Genomic DNA, 20832 nt, shown 5'->3' on the forward strand with positions numbered 1-20832 from the left:
TACCTCCCAAATTAATTATATAAAAATCCGGGCACCTTTATTAGGGCATCTCCAACAATTTTACAAGAGAGATTTTTTAGGGCCCCTACCATCAAAAAAAAAAAAAAAAAACTGGGTTCGATTTTTCGAACCTGTTGCTGGAGATGCCCTTATGGAAAAAATATATATTATTTATAAGCTTTCTTGTAGAGTGTATTTAATTGTGTATATATTTGTACAAACTATAGAGATAACAATGGAGGAGAAATACAAGAAAGAGAGGCTTACATTTCAACATAAGTACATAACAACCATTAATTCAATGGAATTGTGTTTTCTGAGATGCGCAGCATTCACAATCCTCTAATGTTTAGCAGGCAACTGATCGTGAAATTTCACAGAAACATTTAGCTACACTACATGAGATTTGGCGACAATCCTATGTCGCACCGAGATTACAAAACCAAAAGGATGATACAAACACAACATGAGAAATAGGCACCGACTTATGAAATGGATGCCGATAAAATGAAGCTAAACATCTAGATGTGTCCTAACTTCAGTAATAATACCTAGTGTACACTGGCCAGCATACAATCCACTGAACATAGAACCGGACATCAAATATCTGGAACATTTGTTTTGTTCCTGTCAAATACACTGACCGGGATATAGGTGACCATCACTTGGGTCCTCTTCCACGCCCTCTTCCTCTTCCTCTTCCTACTTTAACTATTGCTCTTTTCTTTGGGTTTCTACTGCTTGGCTGAGGTTCAATCAGAATACGCTCCATTGACTTGAATGTTGTGCCGTTCTGCGATTTAGTTGCAGTGTTGTCCGTTTCTTGGGCGACTGGTGGATTGACAGTTGGAGGCACGTAAATTGTTGCTTCAGTTGTGATTGCAGTTTGGTCGCCATTGCTACATTGGGTAGCACTCTCGTTTACCTGGCACACAGGTTGTGGATTGGGATTTGACTCCGAGGACCCACTGAATGAAACAGAACAAGCAATTAGATTAAGACGATTAAGAAGAATGGTTGCAAAGATATTCTTGTGTATTTATTTACCCATTGGTGTTGAATTCATTTGCCAATCCATCTATTCCATGCAGTGAACAAGTAACCATGTCGTGCAGGTTTGATTCTGTCACATATCATATAGTGCATATTCTTTTAAGAAATATTCAATACAGTATACAGGTATTAAAGCATTCATGCATAAATATAACCACAATAAAATGGGACATCTAAAGTGCAGAAGTAGGCATCTTTGGCACAAATGTTTTTGCCGAGCTTGATTCCGTTCCATTTTAATACCAATACCGACATCTAACATGAATGGTTGATGTGTGATGATTATCACCACCAGCGACCAAAAACTAACACAATCCAAGAAAGGATAACCAGACGGTGTATGTTAAGTGATTACCAGATTACTATGGAACAAAAGAATTGAATACCAAAACTGTAATTTTATTTTATTTTTTAGTACCAAAAAAAAAAGAGCAGAGAACTTGAAACCTGAATCTAGGTTCAATTCTGTAGAATTATTGGCCTTGATTACCCCAGAAGTAGTTTTATTTGCGCTAGAAGCATGAACCATATTCTTGAGATATGTAGCATCATCAACGTCACTGGCGTGAAAAAGAAAGAATTCACAATAGTCATGGGTTAGTAAAACATGCATGACTAAGTTGTGTTAATAAACCAAACAGTCATAAACCATACACAATCAAGAATTATGGACTGATTCTTAAATTGATAATTATGTTATTGTAGAAAAAGAGACCAAATCAACAATGTTGATGCAAACTCTTGTTTTGATTGAGATAGAAGCTTTCATGAAAAGGAGTGAGCATATTTCATGAAACCATTTGACAAGTGCGAGTTACTTATCAATGACAAGAGGCACGTCACCTATTTCCCAATAAACTGACTTTCCCTGTGCTTGACCAGCAAGGTGGGGCAGGCTTCTTAGCAATTTGTAGCAGCAAAAACAAGCTAACCTTCTGTTCGATCATCATAAACTAATTCTGCAGATGGCTTGCAAAGGTATATGATTGACCAGTCCCTTTAACTTAACCACCCAAATAAGACATGACACCTCCAGGGTCTCAGCAGAACAGTTGTCACCTCTCAGCAGAGCAGTTGTCACTTCTAAGAGAGCCTCTAAATTTGGCAGGGCCCTTGACTGAGTGGTAGATAGTAGGGACCAAAATGTTTTCATCAACCCCCTCAGAAAATTGTGCTAATCATCCCAATACATTGTTCCTTGAGCCTAAAAATCAGCATCTGACCATTCTTTAAGATGAAGTGATGAACATGCATCTAGGATATGTCGACACAAACATCAATGAAGGTTTCTAAAGCTTTAGAGCTGGTGAGATGTCAGAGGATAAAGAATGTGGGAATAACTGTGATAGAATGTCTTGCATCACTAATCCATTACAATGCCAGTAAATATGAATCCTATACCCACTTTACGAGCTTGAGAGAGTTTTAAAAGAATAAATGGCCTTAATCAGTGATATATGTATCATCTTAAAATAAAATTGAAGAAAAAAAATTATGAAGAAACTATTAAACATGTCATCCATGGCATAACTATAAATAAATGTATTGACTCACCGATCTGGTGTCTCAATTACTTTTTCAATATGAGGCGTGGGGTATCTGGAATCTCCTGAATTCAAACAAAATTAAACAATATTATATATTTATAAATAAACTGTTACTCATAGTGCTCCCAGAAAGATAGTTTTTTCTTCAACAAAGAAATTACCGCCAGGCACCATTGATGTTGAAGCTGAAATGAAAGATTCACGAGGAACATTATTCTCAACAATGTCTTCTTGCACAGTTGACAAGTTGCTGACATCCTGATGACAGGAGATTTTCATAGTTTATATTCAACAATAATGTTAAAGTATGTGTTAAAATTCAAAGACATGCAACGACATAGAATATACAACAAAGGAAAATCATATAATGTTTAGTAAAAACAAGAAAACATTGTTTACCTGATTTGCATCCAAGTAAATATACAAGTTAGTCCCTGTAGGTCCATCTGATACAGTGGAATCTAAAGTGTTCACAGTTGGCATTGACAATGCAATTTCCTTTGGTGCCACCACTTCCTTAAGTATTTTCTTGGGTTCTGAAGTAAAGGTAGTGGAGGTGGATTTATCTGTGAGTGGTAGTGTAGACGGGTTGGCATAGTAAGTTTTATCAACTAAGTTACGAACATCCTTGGAACAAAGATTTTCAACATGCTCAGTTAATGACTTCGCAGGAGCACTGACATTCTCCATAGATGATAAAGAAGATGAAAATTGCATTGTTCTTAAAAAGTCATGATCCCTCTCATTTGCTGCTGATGAGATCTTTGAAGTTTTTCTTTGAAATAATTCCCGGGAATCAATTTGTTTGAAGGAACAACTCTCCAGCCAAGTATCTGCCAAACGGGGTTTCTTATTACTAGTATCGTCTGGGCTTTCCCACAATCTGGCAGAGAGATACTTTCTCTTAAATTCCTGCAGCAAGCATTATATTGTCAGGTAAGAAACATACAAGCATCAGCTTGGCTTAAGAGCAACAACAACAATATGTCTTGAATTCAAATTTTCCATGAGCATTCTTAAATTGCATGGTTAGAGAAATCTGTGCCATGTTGCAAGAGTAATTTTGGCACTAAAACAACACATCATCGAGTAGTCATGCTATTCAGAATGGTGTGTGCCTTTAACATAGGCATTGGATGTGCTTGTGCATTATCTACTTCCAATTGCAATTGCCTATGTTTTAATACTTTACCTTGAATGATGACAAAGAATTGGTACTTGTTGCCTGGTTGCTCCGATCAGGGAAAAGATTCACCCTGCTATCCGTAGTAGATTTCAGAGTACTAGTATCAAAGCTCGGAGACTGACAAGGAGGAAGGGATTGCATATATGATTTCGCCAAATCCACTGGTGATACATCATCATGAGCATCCTGTAGAATGCGTGAACAGAAAGTAACTTCATAAAAAAACTTTCATGTTGGGAATAAAAACAGAGTACTCAAAACACCTCTTATGGTTAATAAAAATGACTCAAGTATAATGAACTTTCAGATAGAAAATCCAGACGTTAAAGGCAACACTGTGCCCTATGCCATACTTCGTTAAAAACGTGAGCCAGTGAGTTAGGAGCAATAAACAAGGGTGAGTCAGACGCAACAAACAAAGATGCATACATCAACATGCAGATCAATGTCAATAGTGCTTTTTCAATCAAAACAGATAGTGTAAAAGTAATCCATTTCTCTGATATGTTCTGTCACATGATCAAGCCCATGAAGCAAGGATGACTATAAATTATACAAAAAAATACCGTTTCTAGCAATAGGAGGGATTAAAAAGATTCCTGTGAAAAAGACTATTGGTTACAAAATCGAGACAAAGTGATGAGATCCATCAAGCAAGAACCAAGTATACAACAACAACCAAGCCTTAAACCACTAGATGAGGTCTATGTCATTAAGCTCTATCTCCTATTATATCATCATATATATTTAAATAAATTTTATCTTATTTTATTATTGCTAATTGAGTCTTTTTTTATCTTCCTCTCCCTCGCTTGATATGTATATTTATCATAGTTTTACATTGTCTAACTGGAGCATTTATTAGTATCTAAGTACATGTTTGTGTCATCTTAAACATGTCCTCAATAAATCCAACCTCAATTTTTTCTCTAATGTTTTCATTTCTTATCTTGTTCACCCTCGTATGTCCACACATCCACCTTAATATCCTTATCTCTGCAACTTTCATCTTCTACTAATGTGATTGAGTCATAGCTCAACATTCAACTTCATATAACATAGCAGGTCTAACAGCCATTTTGTAGAACTTCCCATTAAATTTTAGAGGTACCTTTCGATCATATAGAACACCCCACACTCTGCTTGTATTCTATGTTAAGACATCTCTCTCAATCCCTCCATCCTTTATTTTATTAAGCCTAAAACCTTTCGCTTCCAGTGTTTCTGCCAAGATTTGAGTTTAGTATTTACTCCTTAATATGTCTCATCTAATAAAATCATATTATCTACAAACAACATGCATCACGTTACCGTGTACTGGATGTGTCCAATAAGTTTGTCCATGATTAATATATATAACAAAATAGGGACTTAGAGCTAATCTTTGATGTAACCCTCATATTTTTATGTGAAATGTTTCAATTAATGCACTTGAAGTCTTCATTCTTGTCATTACATTCTCATACATAACTTTAATTAGTTCAATATATGCTACACTAACATCAATCTTTTCTAGAATTCTTTATATAATTTCTATTAAGACTCTATCATAAGTTTTTTTCTAGGTCAACGAATATCATTTGCAGAGTTTCTAGTGTCAACCTTCAAGCATGAATCCATATTAATTTTCAGTCATCGTGATCTTCTTCCTTAATCTTTTCTCTATTATTATTTCCCAAAGTTTCATAGTACGGCTCATTAGTTTAATACTCTTATAATTTGCATAATTTTGTACCTTTCTTTTGTTCTTATATAAGGGAATTAGAGTACTTACCCTTCATTGATTCGACATCTTTTTCATTTTCAATATAGGTTAAATAACTTTATAAGTCATTAATACCTTATTTCCCGAGAGACTTCCATACCTCTATCAGAATATCATCTGGTCGAACTATTTTTTCATTTTGCATCACATTTAAAGTTTGTTCTACTTCTGAACTTTGGATTCACCTACTTAAATTACCTAAGTTAAGTTGATCACCTAAACCTTCATTAAAAAGTTCATGAAAATTTCTTTATCATTTACTAATACACTATTACATTAATTTTTAATACATCATATTTAGATAAGATCTCTTGTCTGCCTCTCTCGCTTTAACTATTATATAAACGTCTCTTTCCCCTTCTTTTGTATTCAATTTTCGATATAAGCATTCAAAAGTTTCATTGTTAGCTTCATTCACGACTTTCTTAACCTCTTTCTTCGCTGCTTTTTCTCATTCTTACAAGTATATAATTCCTTATAAATTGTTCGTTTTTTCCTTCACTTTCTCTTGTACTCATTCCACCACCAAGATTCTTTACTTAGTAGTGCATATCTCTTTGACTCACCAAATGCACTCTTAACTACTATTTCAACTTTGATATCATCTTATCCCATGTTGTATTCGAGTCGCCGAATATTTCTCCTAATACTTGTACTCCTACCCTCTCCTTAAATATGTTTTACTTTTCATCCTTTAACTTCCACCATTTAATTTTAGGAGTCATTGCATATTTTCCTTCTATTGCTACTATGTTTAAGGCGTATATCCAACACTAATAACCTATGTTGGGTAGACCTTGTAATATTTACAAATCTTTCTATCATTCTTCCTAACCATAAGAAAGTCAATTTACAATTTATTATTCTCACTTTTGAATGTGATCGAGTGTTTTTCTTTTCTTTTTTTTTTTTGTTGCTTTTTCTCATTCTTACAAGTATATAATTCCTTATAAATTGTTTGTTTTTTCCTTCACTTTCTCTTGTACTTTCTCATTCCACCACCAAGATTTTTTACTTAGTAGTGCATGTCTCTTTGACTCACCGAATACACTCTTAACTACTATTTCAACTTTGATATCATCTTATCCCATGTTGTATTCGAGTCGTCGAATATTTCTCCTAATACTTGTACTCCTACCCTCTCCTTAAATATGTTCTACTTTTCATCCTTTAACTTCCACCATTTAATTTTAGGAGTCATTGCATATTTTCCTCTATTGCTACTATATTTGAGGCGTATATCTAGCACTAATAACCTATGTTGGGTAGACCTTGTAATATTTACAAATATTTCTATCATTCTTCCTAACCATAAAAAAGTCAATTTACAATTTATTATTCTCACTTTTGAATGTGATCGAGTGTTTTTTTTTTTTGTAAAAAACGTATTAGTTAATATAAGGTCATATACTATCGCAAAATCCAATATGGTTTTCCCTTCTTCATTTCTTGTTCCAAACTCATAACGCCTATACACCCTATCATATTCCTTATTTTTCACTACACATGTCCATTTAGATCTCCTCCTATTAAAATCATTTCATTTGGCGGAATGTTTTGTAATACCTCATATAAATTGTCCCAAAACCTAGATTTGGTTTCTTTATCTAATCTAACTTGAGGTACATATATGCTAATTGTGTTAATAGTTTCTTTCACTACTACTATCTTAAAACCTATAATCCTATCCCCTTTTTTAACTACCGCTATAACTTTATCCTTTAACAAACTATCTACAATAATTTCTACTCCATTTCTTATTTTACTCATTCTTATATGTTATAACTTAAAACTTGAGTTCTCTATCATCTTTGCCTTTTTTTCTACACATTTTATCTCTTATACCCACAAAATACTAATTCTTCTCCTAATATATCTACTACATACATTGTTTTACCAAGCGTTCCTACGTTTCAAATTTCAAATCTTAAACCATTAATTTTCCTATAATATTTGTTCTTACCCAACCTATTATGTGAGAACTCTTGTATATTTAACACTACGCCAAAATTCTCATGAAAATGTAACGTTACAGTAAACGCTACGCATATTCAACACTACGCCGAGGTGTTACAGTCAGACCCTACAACGCGTTAAACAAAATACTTCACAAGTAAACACACAATACACTGTTAGGACATGCATTAAAGAAATTTTGGCAATTTACTTTCACAAAAAAAAAAAACATTGGCAACACTGTTGATGTGGCACAATGAACCCAGGAACAAATGGTTAATCAAGAATGGGAAACAACCATGACTTTGTTGGTTTTGCATAGATATGATAGCAGTTATAAAGAGGTATGTTTATCAAAAATATTTAAAAGCAAAGACACTTCAAGAGAAGAATGAGTAAATGAAAACTGAAGCTACAAAATATTTTTCAAAAAATAATTTAAAATAAAGCTTACACAATGAAGCATATTGGTATTCAAAGTGCAAGGTTCTACATCAAGATCAACCTTGGACTTCGATGTTAGCTTCTTCTCCTCCAGCCATTTCTTAGCTTCCATAATAGCCGCGTTGTGGACAACAGATGCACCAAAGGCCGGAGTCTTGGGAGAAGAATCACCAGGAGAGTATGGAACGGATCCAATTAAGTTAGGACTCTGCTTCGAAGATAGCCAAGGTTGAGGAGAATGAACAATGTTGCCAAGAACCCTATTTGCTGATGGTGAATCAACCACTCGAGATTGTAATAACTTTGTTAATCTTTCACATTCATCCCTGTAATAGACAACCGAGAATCAAATAACCATATGCAGGAAACATAAAAGAGTATAGGTGACTGAGAATGGAATAAATTGTTGACATTTTTTGACATAGATAATGAGAAAGTACACAAAAATTATTAATCACTCTCCTTGTTACTCTTAGCACTAACTGCATTCTTATACATGACTTTTATCACATCAATATAATTCCTAAATATTTCTCTCCTTTAAACACCTCACCAAAATAATTGTCTAGAGACAGTGTCCTAAAATTTTTATATATCAATAAAAAACATGCCCAAATCCTTCTTTTACTGTATATTTTTCCATTGATGTCCAATTAAACAAAATAATAAATATCATCTATAGTTGATCTTTCAGACATGAATTTAAAACGAGTTTATAAAGTATTCATCTCATTCTTATTCTCCTCTTAGAGTGGCATGCGATCAATGCTACTTCGCCAATAAAAGATAACAAGTTAGCATCTTTTTTACATTTGTTAAAGAGCTAGATCATCTCATAGTCTGCAACTTCACAGAAAATCTTACATCCACACAAAAATGGGTTACGCGCAAGTGAAAAAGTGAAAAAGGAAATGTAAATGCATTGTGTGAACAAGAGGAAATCTTACAATGATGTCAAGGAAATATCAACAAACCTACAAGATGAAAAAATAAGAATAAATGAAGAAATTTTCAGCTACCTTGAGAAAGTCTCCTGTGAGAGCAACTTCTGAATAGCAAGTTTGGTTTCACTTATTGGAACAATAGCACGTGATCCCTCCACGTAGTCAGCAATCACATCTGAATTATCCAAACCCTGACCATATAGAAGCAACAATTTCCTCTATTAGCTAAGAAATGTTAAACTAAAACTTTGCATAGAAATGGAGAACTAATGGGTTCCAAAGGTATCAAGAGCACACAATTTTGTGAAGTATCATCTGTAATAGTTCTCATGATTTTCAGTCAACATAAGTCGCTTACTAATAACATTAACAACAGAATGGAAATGGAAATATCAATGCAATTACTTGTTTGGGTCCAGTAAGCATTTTAGGTGCATCAACATTCCCCTCTTCATCTGCATATGAGGAAAACATCAGACACTTTTTGTACAAATCAAAACCTTGTTACAAGCACAAGAAGATTTCATGCAAGACTACCAAACTGACATATTCTTTACAATAAAAAATGCAGAAAATTTAAGAAATGCAATCAAATCTTAGAAAACATTAACTAAGTACAATGGATTAAAACAATCAGCATTTTCCCAAAAATACAAATAGACAGATGTTTGGTTCTTATAATAATAAGATGACTTTACCAACGCCAGCACATCCACTTATTATTCCTAGTAAGAGAGTGGGATCCTCCAGTACTCCTAATAAGACTGCAGGGATTTACAATTTGTTGGAACTAAATAAAACTTATGCTGATTCAATAGACACCTTTCCTTGGCTAATTTTTGACACAAAGCAAACTGTCGTAGCACTTGGAATCAAGCCAAACCAACTCAATGTAAATTTTGGTTTGGCCAATTCGATGTGAGATGAAACAAACATCGATTACTATAATTTTGGTTAATTATTACTAAGACTGCTTCTGAAATTTGGTGCCCCATGAGCTAAAAAACAGTTTCATAAGATTGTTGTAGTAGTATTCATACTTTATAGATCAGAATGTTGGGTTGGTTAAAAACTAGCACTTACTAAAAGTTAATGCAGATGTAGAAAAATAAAATAAAAAGCACATCTATCCCAAGATTTATGTGTAGCTCTACTAGATGATAGAATAAAAGAAAATGGATTAAGGTAATATGCATGTTCAAAGGTGATCAATAAATATATATAGTTACACAAGTTAAATTAATTCTACTTTAGCTAAAGTAATTAAAAGTGAATTAAGAATTATTGGCGAGGTAGTTTTTTTATAGAATTACATTGAGGGTTAAGATCCATGTAATCCAACCCTATATGAGCATGCAAAGAACAACATTTTAAAAATATAAAAATGTAACATTAAGAGTGGGAGAAAGCTTGAATAAAGGACAGCCCGTGCATGAAACTCCCGCCAATATGAGGTCCCGAGGAAGGGTCTATTATACGTAGCCTTACAAGGTAATAACTTTATTATTGCTCCCCTTCGAGAAAAAACTTGAATGCCCTCACTTATTTCACATGAGCCTATAGGCATCGTTATTTGAGATAAAAAAATTGATAATCTTTGTTGAAGAGTGAGACGTATTTATATACAAATTAGGAATGTATCTTAGGAAACTATAATTAGACTAATTGACAATTAGCTAATTGACATATATATTAACTAATATATACAGATAATACGATAACTAATATATACAAATAATACTCCCCCTCAAGTTGGAACAAAGATATTAATCGTATCCAACTTGTTACAAAGATCATCAACCCAAACCCCATTTAAAGCTTTTGTGAAGATGTCCCATAATTGTTCTCCAATCTTCACATATTCTATAGAAATCAAGCTTTGTTAAATTTTATCACGAACAAAATGACAATCAATAGGATTCGATGTGATATAGAGAGCAACTTGGTTATCACATCACAATTTTGCTGGTACTGAAATTTTAAATCCTACTTTAGTCAAAAGTTGATATATCCACATTATCTCACACATAGATTGTGTCATAGCCCTGTATTCTGATCGTGACACGACAATTTGTTTCTTGCTCTTCCATGAGACTAAATTTCCTCCCACAAATATACAATAACTAGATCTTCTATCAATTTTGGAACCTGCCCAATCTGCATCTAAAAAATATTAAATATGAGTGTGCCCATGATTGGCATATATGATACCCCGTCCGGGTGTTTCCTTTGAGTAACATAAAATTTTCTCTAATGCTACCCAATGATGAACGGTTGGAAATGACATAAACTGATTGGCGAGTCACGACAAGGTAATTCAACTTCCCAACCAACCTTCGATAACTCTCAAGATGTTTAAATAGTTCCCCATCTCCTGTGAGGTGCATGTTCTAAGTCATTGAAAGAGTACAAGACTTTGCCCTCAATTTTCCTATCTTAGTTAATAGGTCAATGACATATTTTTTCTAAAATAGAAATATACCTTTTTTACTCCTCGTCAGTTCAACACCCCAGAAATAATTTGGCACCCTTTCGTATGAAACTGAGTATGAATGAAATATTTAAGCGATGAGATTCTCGTAGTATCACTTTAGTGATAACAATATCATCCACATACACAACTAACATAACGATGTCATCTCCTAACTGCTTGTAGACACAAAATGGTCAGACTTGCTTTTCATCATACCAAATTTTTCAATAACCTAACTAAATTTTCCAAACTAAGCACGAGGACACTCTTTCAAACCATACAAAGAATTTTGAAGATGACAAACTCGCTCTAACTCCTCCTGAGCAACAAAACTAGGAGGTTGCTCTATATACACCTCCTCCAAAAGATCACCATGAAGAAAAACATTCTTGATATCAAGTTAATGTAAAGGTTAATGATGAGTAGCGGCCATTGAAATAAAAAATCGAGCAGATATCAACTTTGCAACATGAGAAAAAGTATTAGAATAATCCACACCATAAGTCAGAACATAGCCTTTAGCAACAAGACGGGTTTTTAATCTGACAACTGACTCATCCGAATTGACTTAACAGTGAATTCTCATTTGCATCCAATAGCTTGTTTCCCTTAAGGTAGATCGACTAAGTCCCAAGTGTCATTGTCATGTAAAGCATTCATCTCCTCTATCATTGTATCTTTCTAACTAGGATGAAATATGACCTCATGGACAATTTTCGGAATAGAGATAGAGTTAAATGAAGCAATAAAAGAATAAGAGGAAGACGACAAGCCATTATAAGAAACAAAAGAAGTAGGATAAGTACACTGACATTTACTTTTGAGTAATGTAATAGGAAGATCATCGCTTGGGACTGGATCTGATGACGAAGTAGTAGGTGCAAGACATGAATCAAGAGGTTGACGCTTAGAGTAGACTTGAATAATAAGGGGCTTGAAAGGAGTCCGTTCTGGGATGGGTACGGAAGATGTGATAGAATACACCAACAAATCATCATCCTCCCTTTGACGAGTCGGAATAGGTGAGGATAGGAAATAAGGTGCGTCTTCTATGAAGTTAACATCAATTGAGACAAGATATTTACAATAACACCTACAACCTTTCTGAAGACAAGAATAACCCAGAAAGATACACTTCAAAAACTTGGGATCCAATTTAGTGACATGCAGACGAACGTCCTAAACAAAACAAGAGTTACCAAATATCCTAGGGTTAAAAGAAAACAACTTATTGGGAAAAAAAAATTTTGTAAGGGATCTCACCATTAGGAACGGAGGATAGCATACGGTTAATGAGAAAACATGTTGCACATCATTCCAAAAAGGTTTAGAAACATTCATTTGAAAAAAAAAAAGAGCGTGCAATTTCAAGAAAATGTCTATTTTTGTTAGGATGTATACTAAAAGCCTAGCTTTTTGTATGAACATTTATTTCGAAATAAGAATCACATTGGTCAAATGTCTGTATTTAGTTAAATGCAGTTATCTATTTAATTTATATTATAGATAACATGGTGTGTGGTGTCACATAGAAGATCATGTTATCAATTCCTTATAAATTATAAATAGTAACTCACAACCAAGATGGGTTGGGACGAACCATTGGAATGGTTGTAGTATAATTTAGTATTAGTTTATCTTGACTATAAAATTACACTAGTATACTATCTGTGTATTGAGCAGGACCATTTGAGGTTGTTTCTTTTTATATTGACTGCATAAAAGAACAGAACCTCTGTTATTATGGATGTGCATACTCTTAATCATGATATAATAACAAGCACATATACTTAGTATTTATTTCTTTAATTTATCAATGGATGAGATTTATTCGTTAAATCAATAGGCCCGATAAGTTGGGAAATAATATTATTTATATGGTGTGTTGTTGATTATAGAAGGAAACTATGTCCTAGTTATCTAGGTTGATGATGTCCCCTTGAGGAGCTCATAAGGATTGTAAGCCCTGCAGGTGGACTTAGTCCGACATGACAATGAAGTTGAGTGGTACTACTATTGGAGCTAGATATTAATTAAGTGAGTTATAGTAACTCATTTAATTAATGGACATTCGATATCTTAAACACAGGAAATTAATGTACTCATGATAAAAAGAAGTTCATAATGTAATATGAGATTGGTGCGGTAGTTCAATAATAACTCTTTAGTGGTATAAGTTATTATTGATGAACTTGAGTCGGGTGTTCGGGTCGAACACAGGAAGCTCAAGTCCATCAGGAGGCCAAAACCAATTCCTCCTCTCGGTCCCTGTTGTAGCCTCTATATATAAGCCTCGCATCAACCCAAGCCCAGCTTCTTAACCAAGTAATGGGCTGACCAAGCCCATCTTGATGTCCTAGTGTGGCTGGCCACAACCCTTGCTTGGTGTCCAAGCAAGAGGTCGGTCAACCCCTTGCTTGGTGCCCAAGCAAGAGGCCGACCACTAAAGGAAGAAAAGGAAGATTTTATTTTTGTTAAAATCTTTCCTTTTATAGTCATCCATAAAAGGATTTAAAAGGGAGATTTTAATTTTAAAATTTTTTTCCTTTTATAGTCATCCATATGGTTTTAAAAGAGAGTTTTAAATTTTAAAATCTTTCCTTTTTTATAGTTATCTACAATGGTTAAAGGAGAGATTTTAATTTTGATAAAATCTTTCCTTTTTTTAGTTATCTACAATGGTTAAAAGAGAGATTTTAATTTTGATAAAACTTTCCTTTTTTGTAACCATGATTTAAAAGAGAAGTTTTAATTTTAAAGTTTTTCCTTTTTTGTAGACATCTACAATGTTTAAAAGCGAGAGATTTTAATTTTTAAAACTTTTCTTTTGTAGTCATCCACAATAGGAAATTTAAAAGAGAGATTTTAATTAATTGTTAAAATTTCCTTTTTAGCCATTACCAAAGATTATAAAAGAGAGGTAGAGGGTGCCTTATGGGAACAACACATCTCTCTAAGGCCTCTCTCTTTTATTCTCTTGTGCGGTCGGCTCTCCCCTTCTCCCTTTCCTCTTCCTAAGGTCGGCGACACACCATCTTTTCTTCTCTCCCTTTCTTCTTTCTAAGGTCGGCGTCTATCTTTTCTTGGTGGCCGAAACTTGAAAGAAAAGAAGAAGTCCTTGGTGGCCAATTGCTTGGAGGGGAAGAAGAAGAGAAGGAGGTTTCCTATGTTGGCATCCCTTGATGGCCGAAACTTGTAAGTAAAGAAGGAGCTTGGGTGGTGTTGTCTTGGTAGATCGTTACCCACACGACGTCCAAGAGGAAGAGAGGAATACAACAGAAGATCAAGAAGTCTTTAGCTACAAAGAAAGGTATAACTAGTTATTTGTTTCCGTTGCATAATTAGTTTGTGTTCTTTGTATGGATCCTGAAATACCAACACAAGAGGCTATTGATTTTGTGCTTCTATTGAGGTCTCTGTAGTTAAACCTAGGGTTACTGTAAGAAGTTTAAATATTCAATTTCTTTGAAAGGCTTTGTCTAGGAAGTGGTGGATGATCTCATACCCAAGAAGGCCGAGTGTCTCGCCATGTTTAACCTAGAAGTCAATCCTTGAAATAGATATTTAATCAACTTCTGTAATATGGTTTAACTTCAGAAGAACACATGTGTTGAACTTGGAGTAAAAATGTTAAGTTTCATTTCCAATCCAAGTTTAACTTCTGAATAACAACTTGGATTAAAAATGTTAAGTTTCGTTTGCAATCCAAGTTTAACTTCTGTAGAGCACATGGGCTGATAGGAAAAGTTCTGTACTTGTACAAATTTTTGAACAGGGGAAACAGAACAGAATTCTGAGTAGCGTCCAACAATTTTCACGTTCAGTGACACCATTTTGAGATGGAGTATCAGCACAAGAGGTATCATGAAGCATGATATTCTGACCATATAAGATTGGAATAAACTGGACGTATATTCCTTAACATTATCACTTCGCAAAGTACGGATGAATGCATTGAACTAAGTTTTAATTTCAACACAAAAGACACAACACAGAGAAAATAACTTAGAATGATTTATGATTAAATATAACTGAGTTACACAACCTAAATCAAGTTTAGACAAAATAAGACAAGGACTCCAAATATTAAAATAAACTAATTCAAACGGAATAGTAGCATGTTTATTTACGCTAGGACTTGAACTAAGACGTGATATTTTGCAAATTGACACACCTCACAATCTAATAAAGACACCCTACCATATTGTAGACAAAGCTTCTTGAGCAACAGGAGAGATGGATGTCCCAACCTGCAATGAGCCTCGAAAAAAGAAGTGACACTCGAGAAAGGAAAAGAATATGAGAGCGGTGTGTAACGAATGTAGAGGCCTTCACACTCATGTCCTTTACCTAATTTTCTTCATCAAAAGATCTTGAAATGAAAAAAATGGGATGCTATAGTTAAGATTACGAGTTAGTTGAGCAATTCAAAAGATAAATTAGGTAAATGTAAAACAAAGGTCAGAGGAAGCAAAGAGGTAGGATTGATAGTGTCAGACCCATGAACACAAAATGGAGACCCATCAGCTAAAGTAATGGTAGGAGTGTTGACTTTTGACTGAAAAGTAGAAAAGAAACTAGAATTACATGTCATATGATCCGTGACACCAGAATCAATGACCTATTTGGAGGATGAAGAAAGAAAACATGTGTTTTGTTTACCTGAATTAGAAATAGCAGTGGAAGAGGGAAATGAAGACTTGAATGATTCATGATATTTTGAAAACTTAGCAAATTCATCATTGCAGAGGCATGGACGGATTTATCAGACCCATCATTAGTAGATGCAATATGGGCCAAAGTGTTTTTGTTGATTTTTATACTGAAGTTTTCTACACTCAAACTTTGTATGACCTGACTTATGACAGTAGTTGCACATAATACCACTCGAATTCTATGTTTAAGTTTCAAAGTCCTATAAGTCACCTCCTTTGTTTCTACTTTACTAATTTATCTTCCAAGCATGTAATTAGTACTACGACTCACCAAAACACCACTAAACGGAATGGGTTCAATGCTTTCTGTACGTAGAACATGACTAAATACATCTTGTAAAGAGAGGACCTCATAACCAGAGAGAACTTGCAACTTAGCAAACTCAAAGTCAGGAGATAGGCCAACGAGGAAACTCATGATACCATTTGCTCTCATTAACGTTGTTGAACCTTCACATCAGGGCTAAAGGGCAGCAGCATATTAAGCTCCTCATATGTTTTTTTGAATGTCATAAAATAATTGACCAAAGGTCGATCTTAATTTTCCACAAGTATAATATTTTGCAAACCTCATAAGAGAGATTTTTTTTTCCAAAGTACAGAAATTCTAAGTAATCCATTAGTTCTTTAACAAATTTACAGGATTGATCAAACCAGTTACCTCACTATCAATACAATTCCGAATCTCAAGGAACAAGCGAGCATCCTCCCTAAACCACGTCTGCTTCGAATCATCTTGAGGAGGGTCATCAATCAAATGATCATATTTGTCAATACTTCGTAGATAAAGATGAATAGTCTTACTCCAATCCAAATAATTCAAACCATTTAACTTATAGTTCATGATTTTAGATATCACAAACACCACATCCGTCACAATAAAAGGCTTATTTTCAGCCATAAAACTTTATCCCAAAGGAAGTCAAATAAGAGAAGAATATGAAGGAAGCTCCGAACCAACAAGTACAAACAAACCCACACACGCTTAGGTGCGAGAGCAGAGAGAAAGGTTCAAGCTGGCTGTAAGGATCGATGGCGGCCGAGATTGGGTGACGTCGGAGATGCTTCTAATGACACGTATTGGGAGAGAAGCGGTGGTAGTTGTCGGGGATAGAGTCGACATGATGGCCTGCTCGGCGGTTGGAATCTAAGACAACAGTGTCGTGGAAGGAGAGACGACGCCCGGTGCGGCAATGGATCAACACATGAGCAGCCTCGTGAGTTGTGCGCCAGGGAATGGGAGGCGCAGCAGCGACCGGTGCAGTGATGAGCAATAGCCGACTTAGTGCGCGGACATAAGAGGGAAGGAAAGAGTGCCGACGAGAAGGTCGTGGTCGGCCGATGGAGGCGGGTATGTGTGGGCGACGATAAGGTAGTGACGTGCCACGGAAATGAAAGTACATGAGAGGTAGAAGAGGCGGAGATGGAACCCTAATTTTGAAGTTGCTCTAATATCATATTATTTGAGATAAAGAATTGATAATATTTATTAAAGAGTGAGACATATTTATATATAAATTAGGAATCTATCCTAGGAAACTATAATTAGACTAATTGACAATTAGTTAATTGGCAAATATATTAACTAATATATACATATATTATGGTAACTAATATATACATATAATAGGCACAAAGTACTAAAAAATGACATTTCATATAACAGACAAGCATATTGCTCCAAATGATTTCTGACCAAGTTTTAAAAAAACATATAAAGGCAATACACAACCAACCCATTGCATAGCGCATCACAATTGATGACGAAAAAGTATTTATATTGGTATCAAAAAATTTAGCACTTTCAAAGTAGTTCACTTCAAAGTCATAAGTTACTAAAAAGGGTAACTTAAGGGTTTTAAATCAATTTGATTTATTTTAAATTGTTTACACAGACAGCATATGTCATATGGAATTACATGTCGGCTATGAAATCCCCATCAAAATCTGCCTAACCACTGCTTATGTGAGTCAAGTGGAAACTTTTAAAACCCATGTTTTTCTGATCATATATTTGAGCAAACAGACTGTTAGACTAGTGCAGCACACTCCATTGAGGCATGAACATCGGAGAAAAATATCAGGCTGACTAAATGATCTTTAGCTATCAAAAGGTAACGCTGCAGGAACTGACCCTACTATGCACATCAATGTAGTCCGTGCACCTTCTTTTTCATGGAAATACATTCAATATTTACCCACGTGGTACTACTACTTGCAAATTAGGTAAGAAAACTTAAATTGCTAAGTATAAGTTGCAGACTCAGCAAATAAATATTCATACTAGACCTAGTATAACTTCAATTCCTACGATAATAATTGTTATGATTATAAAATATTTGTTGTTCTTAATATAAAAGCACACATAAGTCACTTTACAAGACAATTAAAATTTCAGGATAAATGATCACTTAGTCTTATGTTATCAGAAGAGGTTTCTGGTCTAAATTCTGCACATTAGGTAAGTTGAGCTAATCTACATGTTGATCTTTGGCAATGAAGAGGAGTGTGTTATAAATGTAAAATTATATATAGGGCACATTCTAAATAGGCTATATTTTTTTGTACAAGTAACCAGCTAACCAAATTTAGCAATTAAGATTACTAAAATTAATTTAAACCATATTTGAATCGGGAGAAGAATAATTTAAGGTATGCAGTATGAAAATGCATGATTGCACTAAACTAAACAGAACGATAAAATAATCCACCAGTATCTCTTTCCTGAACCTGCGTCTAATACTACATACCAACTAGTATAAAGATAAACTGATAGTTGCAGCTATAGCAGCCCCCTCATAAGGTGAGAAAGGCATCAACTCACCGGATCGAGGGCTGTAGTTAGTAGAGGAGGAAGAAGATGACGCGGAAGAGTCGGGGGAGCTTCCGTCGGAGCGGAACGCGGATGAGATGAGCTTTCCGGCCCCGGAGACGAGGCCGAGAAGCCACCTAGGGCTCCCGGCGGGAGGTGGAGGCGGCGGGAGGGCGAGCGGGGGAGGGCGCGCGTAGGGGGAAGGCTGCGCCTCCCGGCCTCCTCGCCGGTCGCGGAGGATCTTCCCGCCCGATCCACCCTCCTCCGGCGCCTCTCGGCGAGCCCTAAACAAGGACGCCATGGTGGAGGGAGGAAGAGAGGCGGAGGCGCGGAGAAGCTACCGGAGGACGAAGCGCAGGCGGTCGCTCGATCGTATTGGAGGGGTAGCGGAATCGGAGAGGAAGAGGGGAAGTGGTTTAAATCGCCACGGAAATCTGCCGCACGGAGTGAAATAGGGGAATATTTGCCTCTTTTTAATTTTAACTATTTACGATTTACGGAGGGCTGACAAAAAGCTTTTTTTTTTTAATAATTGTTCATGTAACTAGCAGCCGCTCCGGAATAATAATGATTATAACGGTGTAATAATTATGAAATCGTAATAGTTATAAATACGTGAGAGTTATAACTATATAGTAATTACGATAGCCGCTAAACATCAATTTAAGCGAAAAAAAATATAAAAAAGAATAATAATGAAAATAGATGGTTATGTAACGGAGAGTAGTAGGGTAATTACAATAAGAGGATAATCCTCCCTGGGATCTGTCTATTCAATCTACAAGAAAGATGTATCACGAGAAAAAATAGTTAGATAATTATACTTATAATAGGTATCCTTTTAATAAAAAAAATTAAAATAAAACATATTGTTGATTTTTTTTCTCGATTTTATCAAAATTTGAATTCTTATGATAGTAACTCTGTACTAATCAATTCAATTCTGTCCCAAGGGCATGAATCAAACTCACTAACATATTTTAAAAATATAAATGAGCTTCTATCGATCTAGCAGTACGCTTGAAAATTAAAATTAAGTGTGATGATGGGTTGAAAATATGTCTAATTAGGAAAAAAGAAAACAAACCTTTTAATAATTCACTAAGGTCAATCTTTTCAAGTCAAACTTTTACTTTTTTTTCAGAATCTAAGCGTTCGGAGTTTGTGACTAATTTTGAAAATAGATAGTTTTCTTACTTAGTTCCCTAGTGAGTAAATCCAAAATACAATTTATGAATACTCAAACCTCTAAAATTTTCATTTCATTTGAAACCTTTATTTCTCCTAAACTTAAACGGAGAAGGCAATATGAACTTAGTTTTAGGATTAGAAGACTAACGACTAGGTTATGTTCACTCAAGAAAGGTTGCTTACTTGAGACCTCAAGGAAGATAAAGAAAGAGAGAGAGAGAAAGCAAATGTTTATATTGTTAAAGGGGAGAAAGGAACGAAAAAGGATGAAAAAAAAATCAGATTACCATATAACATTTATATTATTAACCTGAAAAACAAAAAAGGTAGATTTAGGATAACAAATAAGAAAACTAAAATTTGAATCCCAATAGAGATAATATTGTGAAAGTCAATCTCTAAATGTTCATAAACCGAATTCCGTAAGTGGATTAAGAAAAGGTCATCTACCTTTAGGATTAGTCGGGCAAAATCCAAACTGGACGAAAGATGAATGCCCTGTTTACAAGACCAGAAGCGGATGCGAATATGGATAATGAGTAAATGCATAACTCAAAATGCAAAGTATTTCCATAATGATTGGTAGCATTACGAGACCACGACATCATTTAAAAAACAGATGTCTCTCGAGATCAAAATGTCTCTGAGATTTTACATAAAGCATGCTGTGCTTTCTACTTTGCTTATCATTTGAATCAAATTAATGATCTGGGCTCTTCGAGTATTTGCATAATTTGTATGCACTA

General features: G+C 34.9%; 1 protein-coding gene across 2 annotated transcripts; it reads right to left on the bottom strand.

The window, feature by feature from the left end:
- Positions 1-247: 247 nt before the first annotated feature.
- On the bottom strand, positions 248-19348 carry LOC122019733. 2 transcript variants are annotated; one of them, XM_042577229.1, is made up of 11 exons: positions 18908-19348; positions 9301-9350; positions 8971-9086; positions 7962-8277; positions 3793-3972; positions 3000-3512; positions 2762-2858; positions 2608-2662; positions 1501-1613; positions 1048-1123; positions 248-968 (listed from the first exon to the last, which is right to left on the bottom strand). In XM_042577229.1, exons 1-11 carry the CDS (start codon positions 19194-19196, stop codon positions 662-664), a joined length of 2112 nt encoding a protein of 703 aa, XP_042433163.1. In that variant the 5' UTR covers positions 19197-19348; the 3' UTR covers positions 248-661. The 2 variants fall into 2 exon arrangements, with proteins under 2 accessions (XP_042433163.1, XP_042433164.1); XM_042577230.1 differs by having other exon boundaries at positions 8013-8277; positions 18908-19347.
- Positions 19349-20832: the final 1484 nt, after the last annotated feature.

The sequence above is a fragment of the Zingiber officinale genome, chromosome 9A (genome assembly GCF_018446385.1).
Source record: "Zingiber officinale cultivar Zhangliang chromosome 9A, Zo_v1.1, whole genome shotgun sequence".
Classification (NCBI taxonomy): Eukaryota; Viridiplantae; Streptophyta; class Magnoliopsida; order Zingiberales; family Zingiberaceae; genus Zingiber; species Zingiber officinale.

Excerpts from the sequence above, each read along its gene's own strand:
- LOC122019733 (XM_042577229.1), bottom strand. The coding sequence starts at position 19,196 with ATGGCGTCCTTGTTTAGGGCTCGCCGAGAGGCGCCGGAGGAGGGTGGA. Across the intron at positions 3,973-7,961 it reads ATACCAATATGCTTCATTGT|GATGCTCATGATGATGTATC; the intron begins GTAAGCTTTATT and ends CGCATTCTACAG. Across the intron at positions 3,513-3,792 it reads ATTCTTTGTCATCATTCAAG|GAATTTAAGAGAAAGTATCT; the intron begins GTAAAGTATTAA and ends TGCTTGCTGCAG.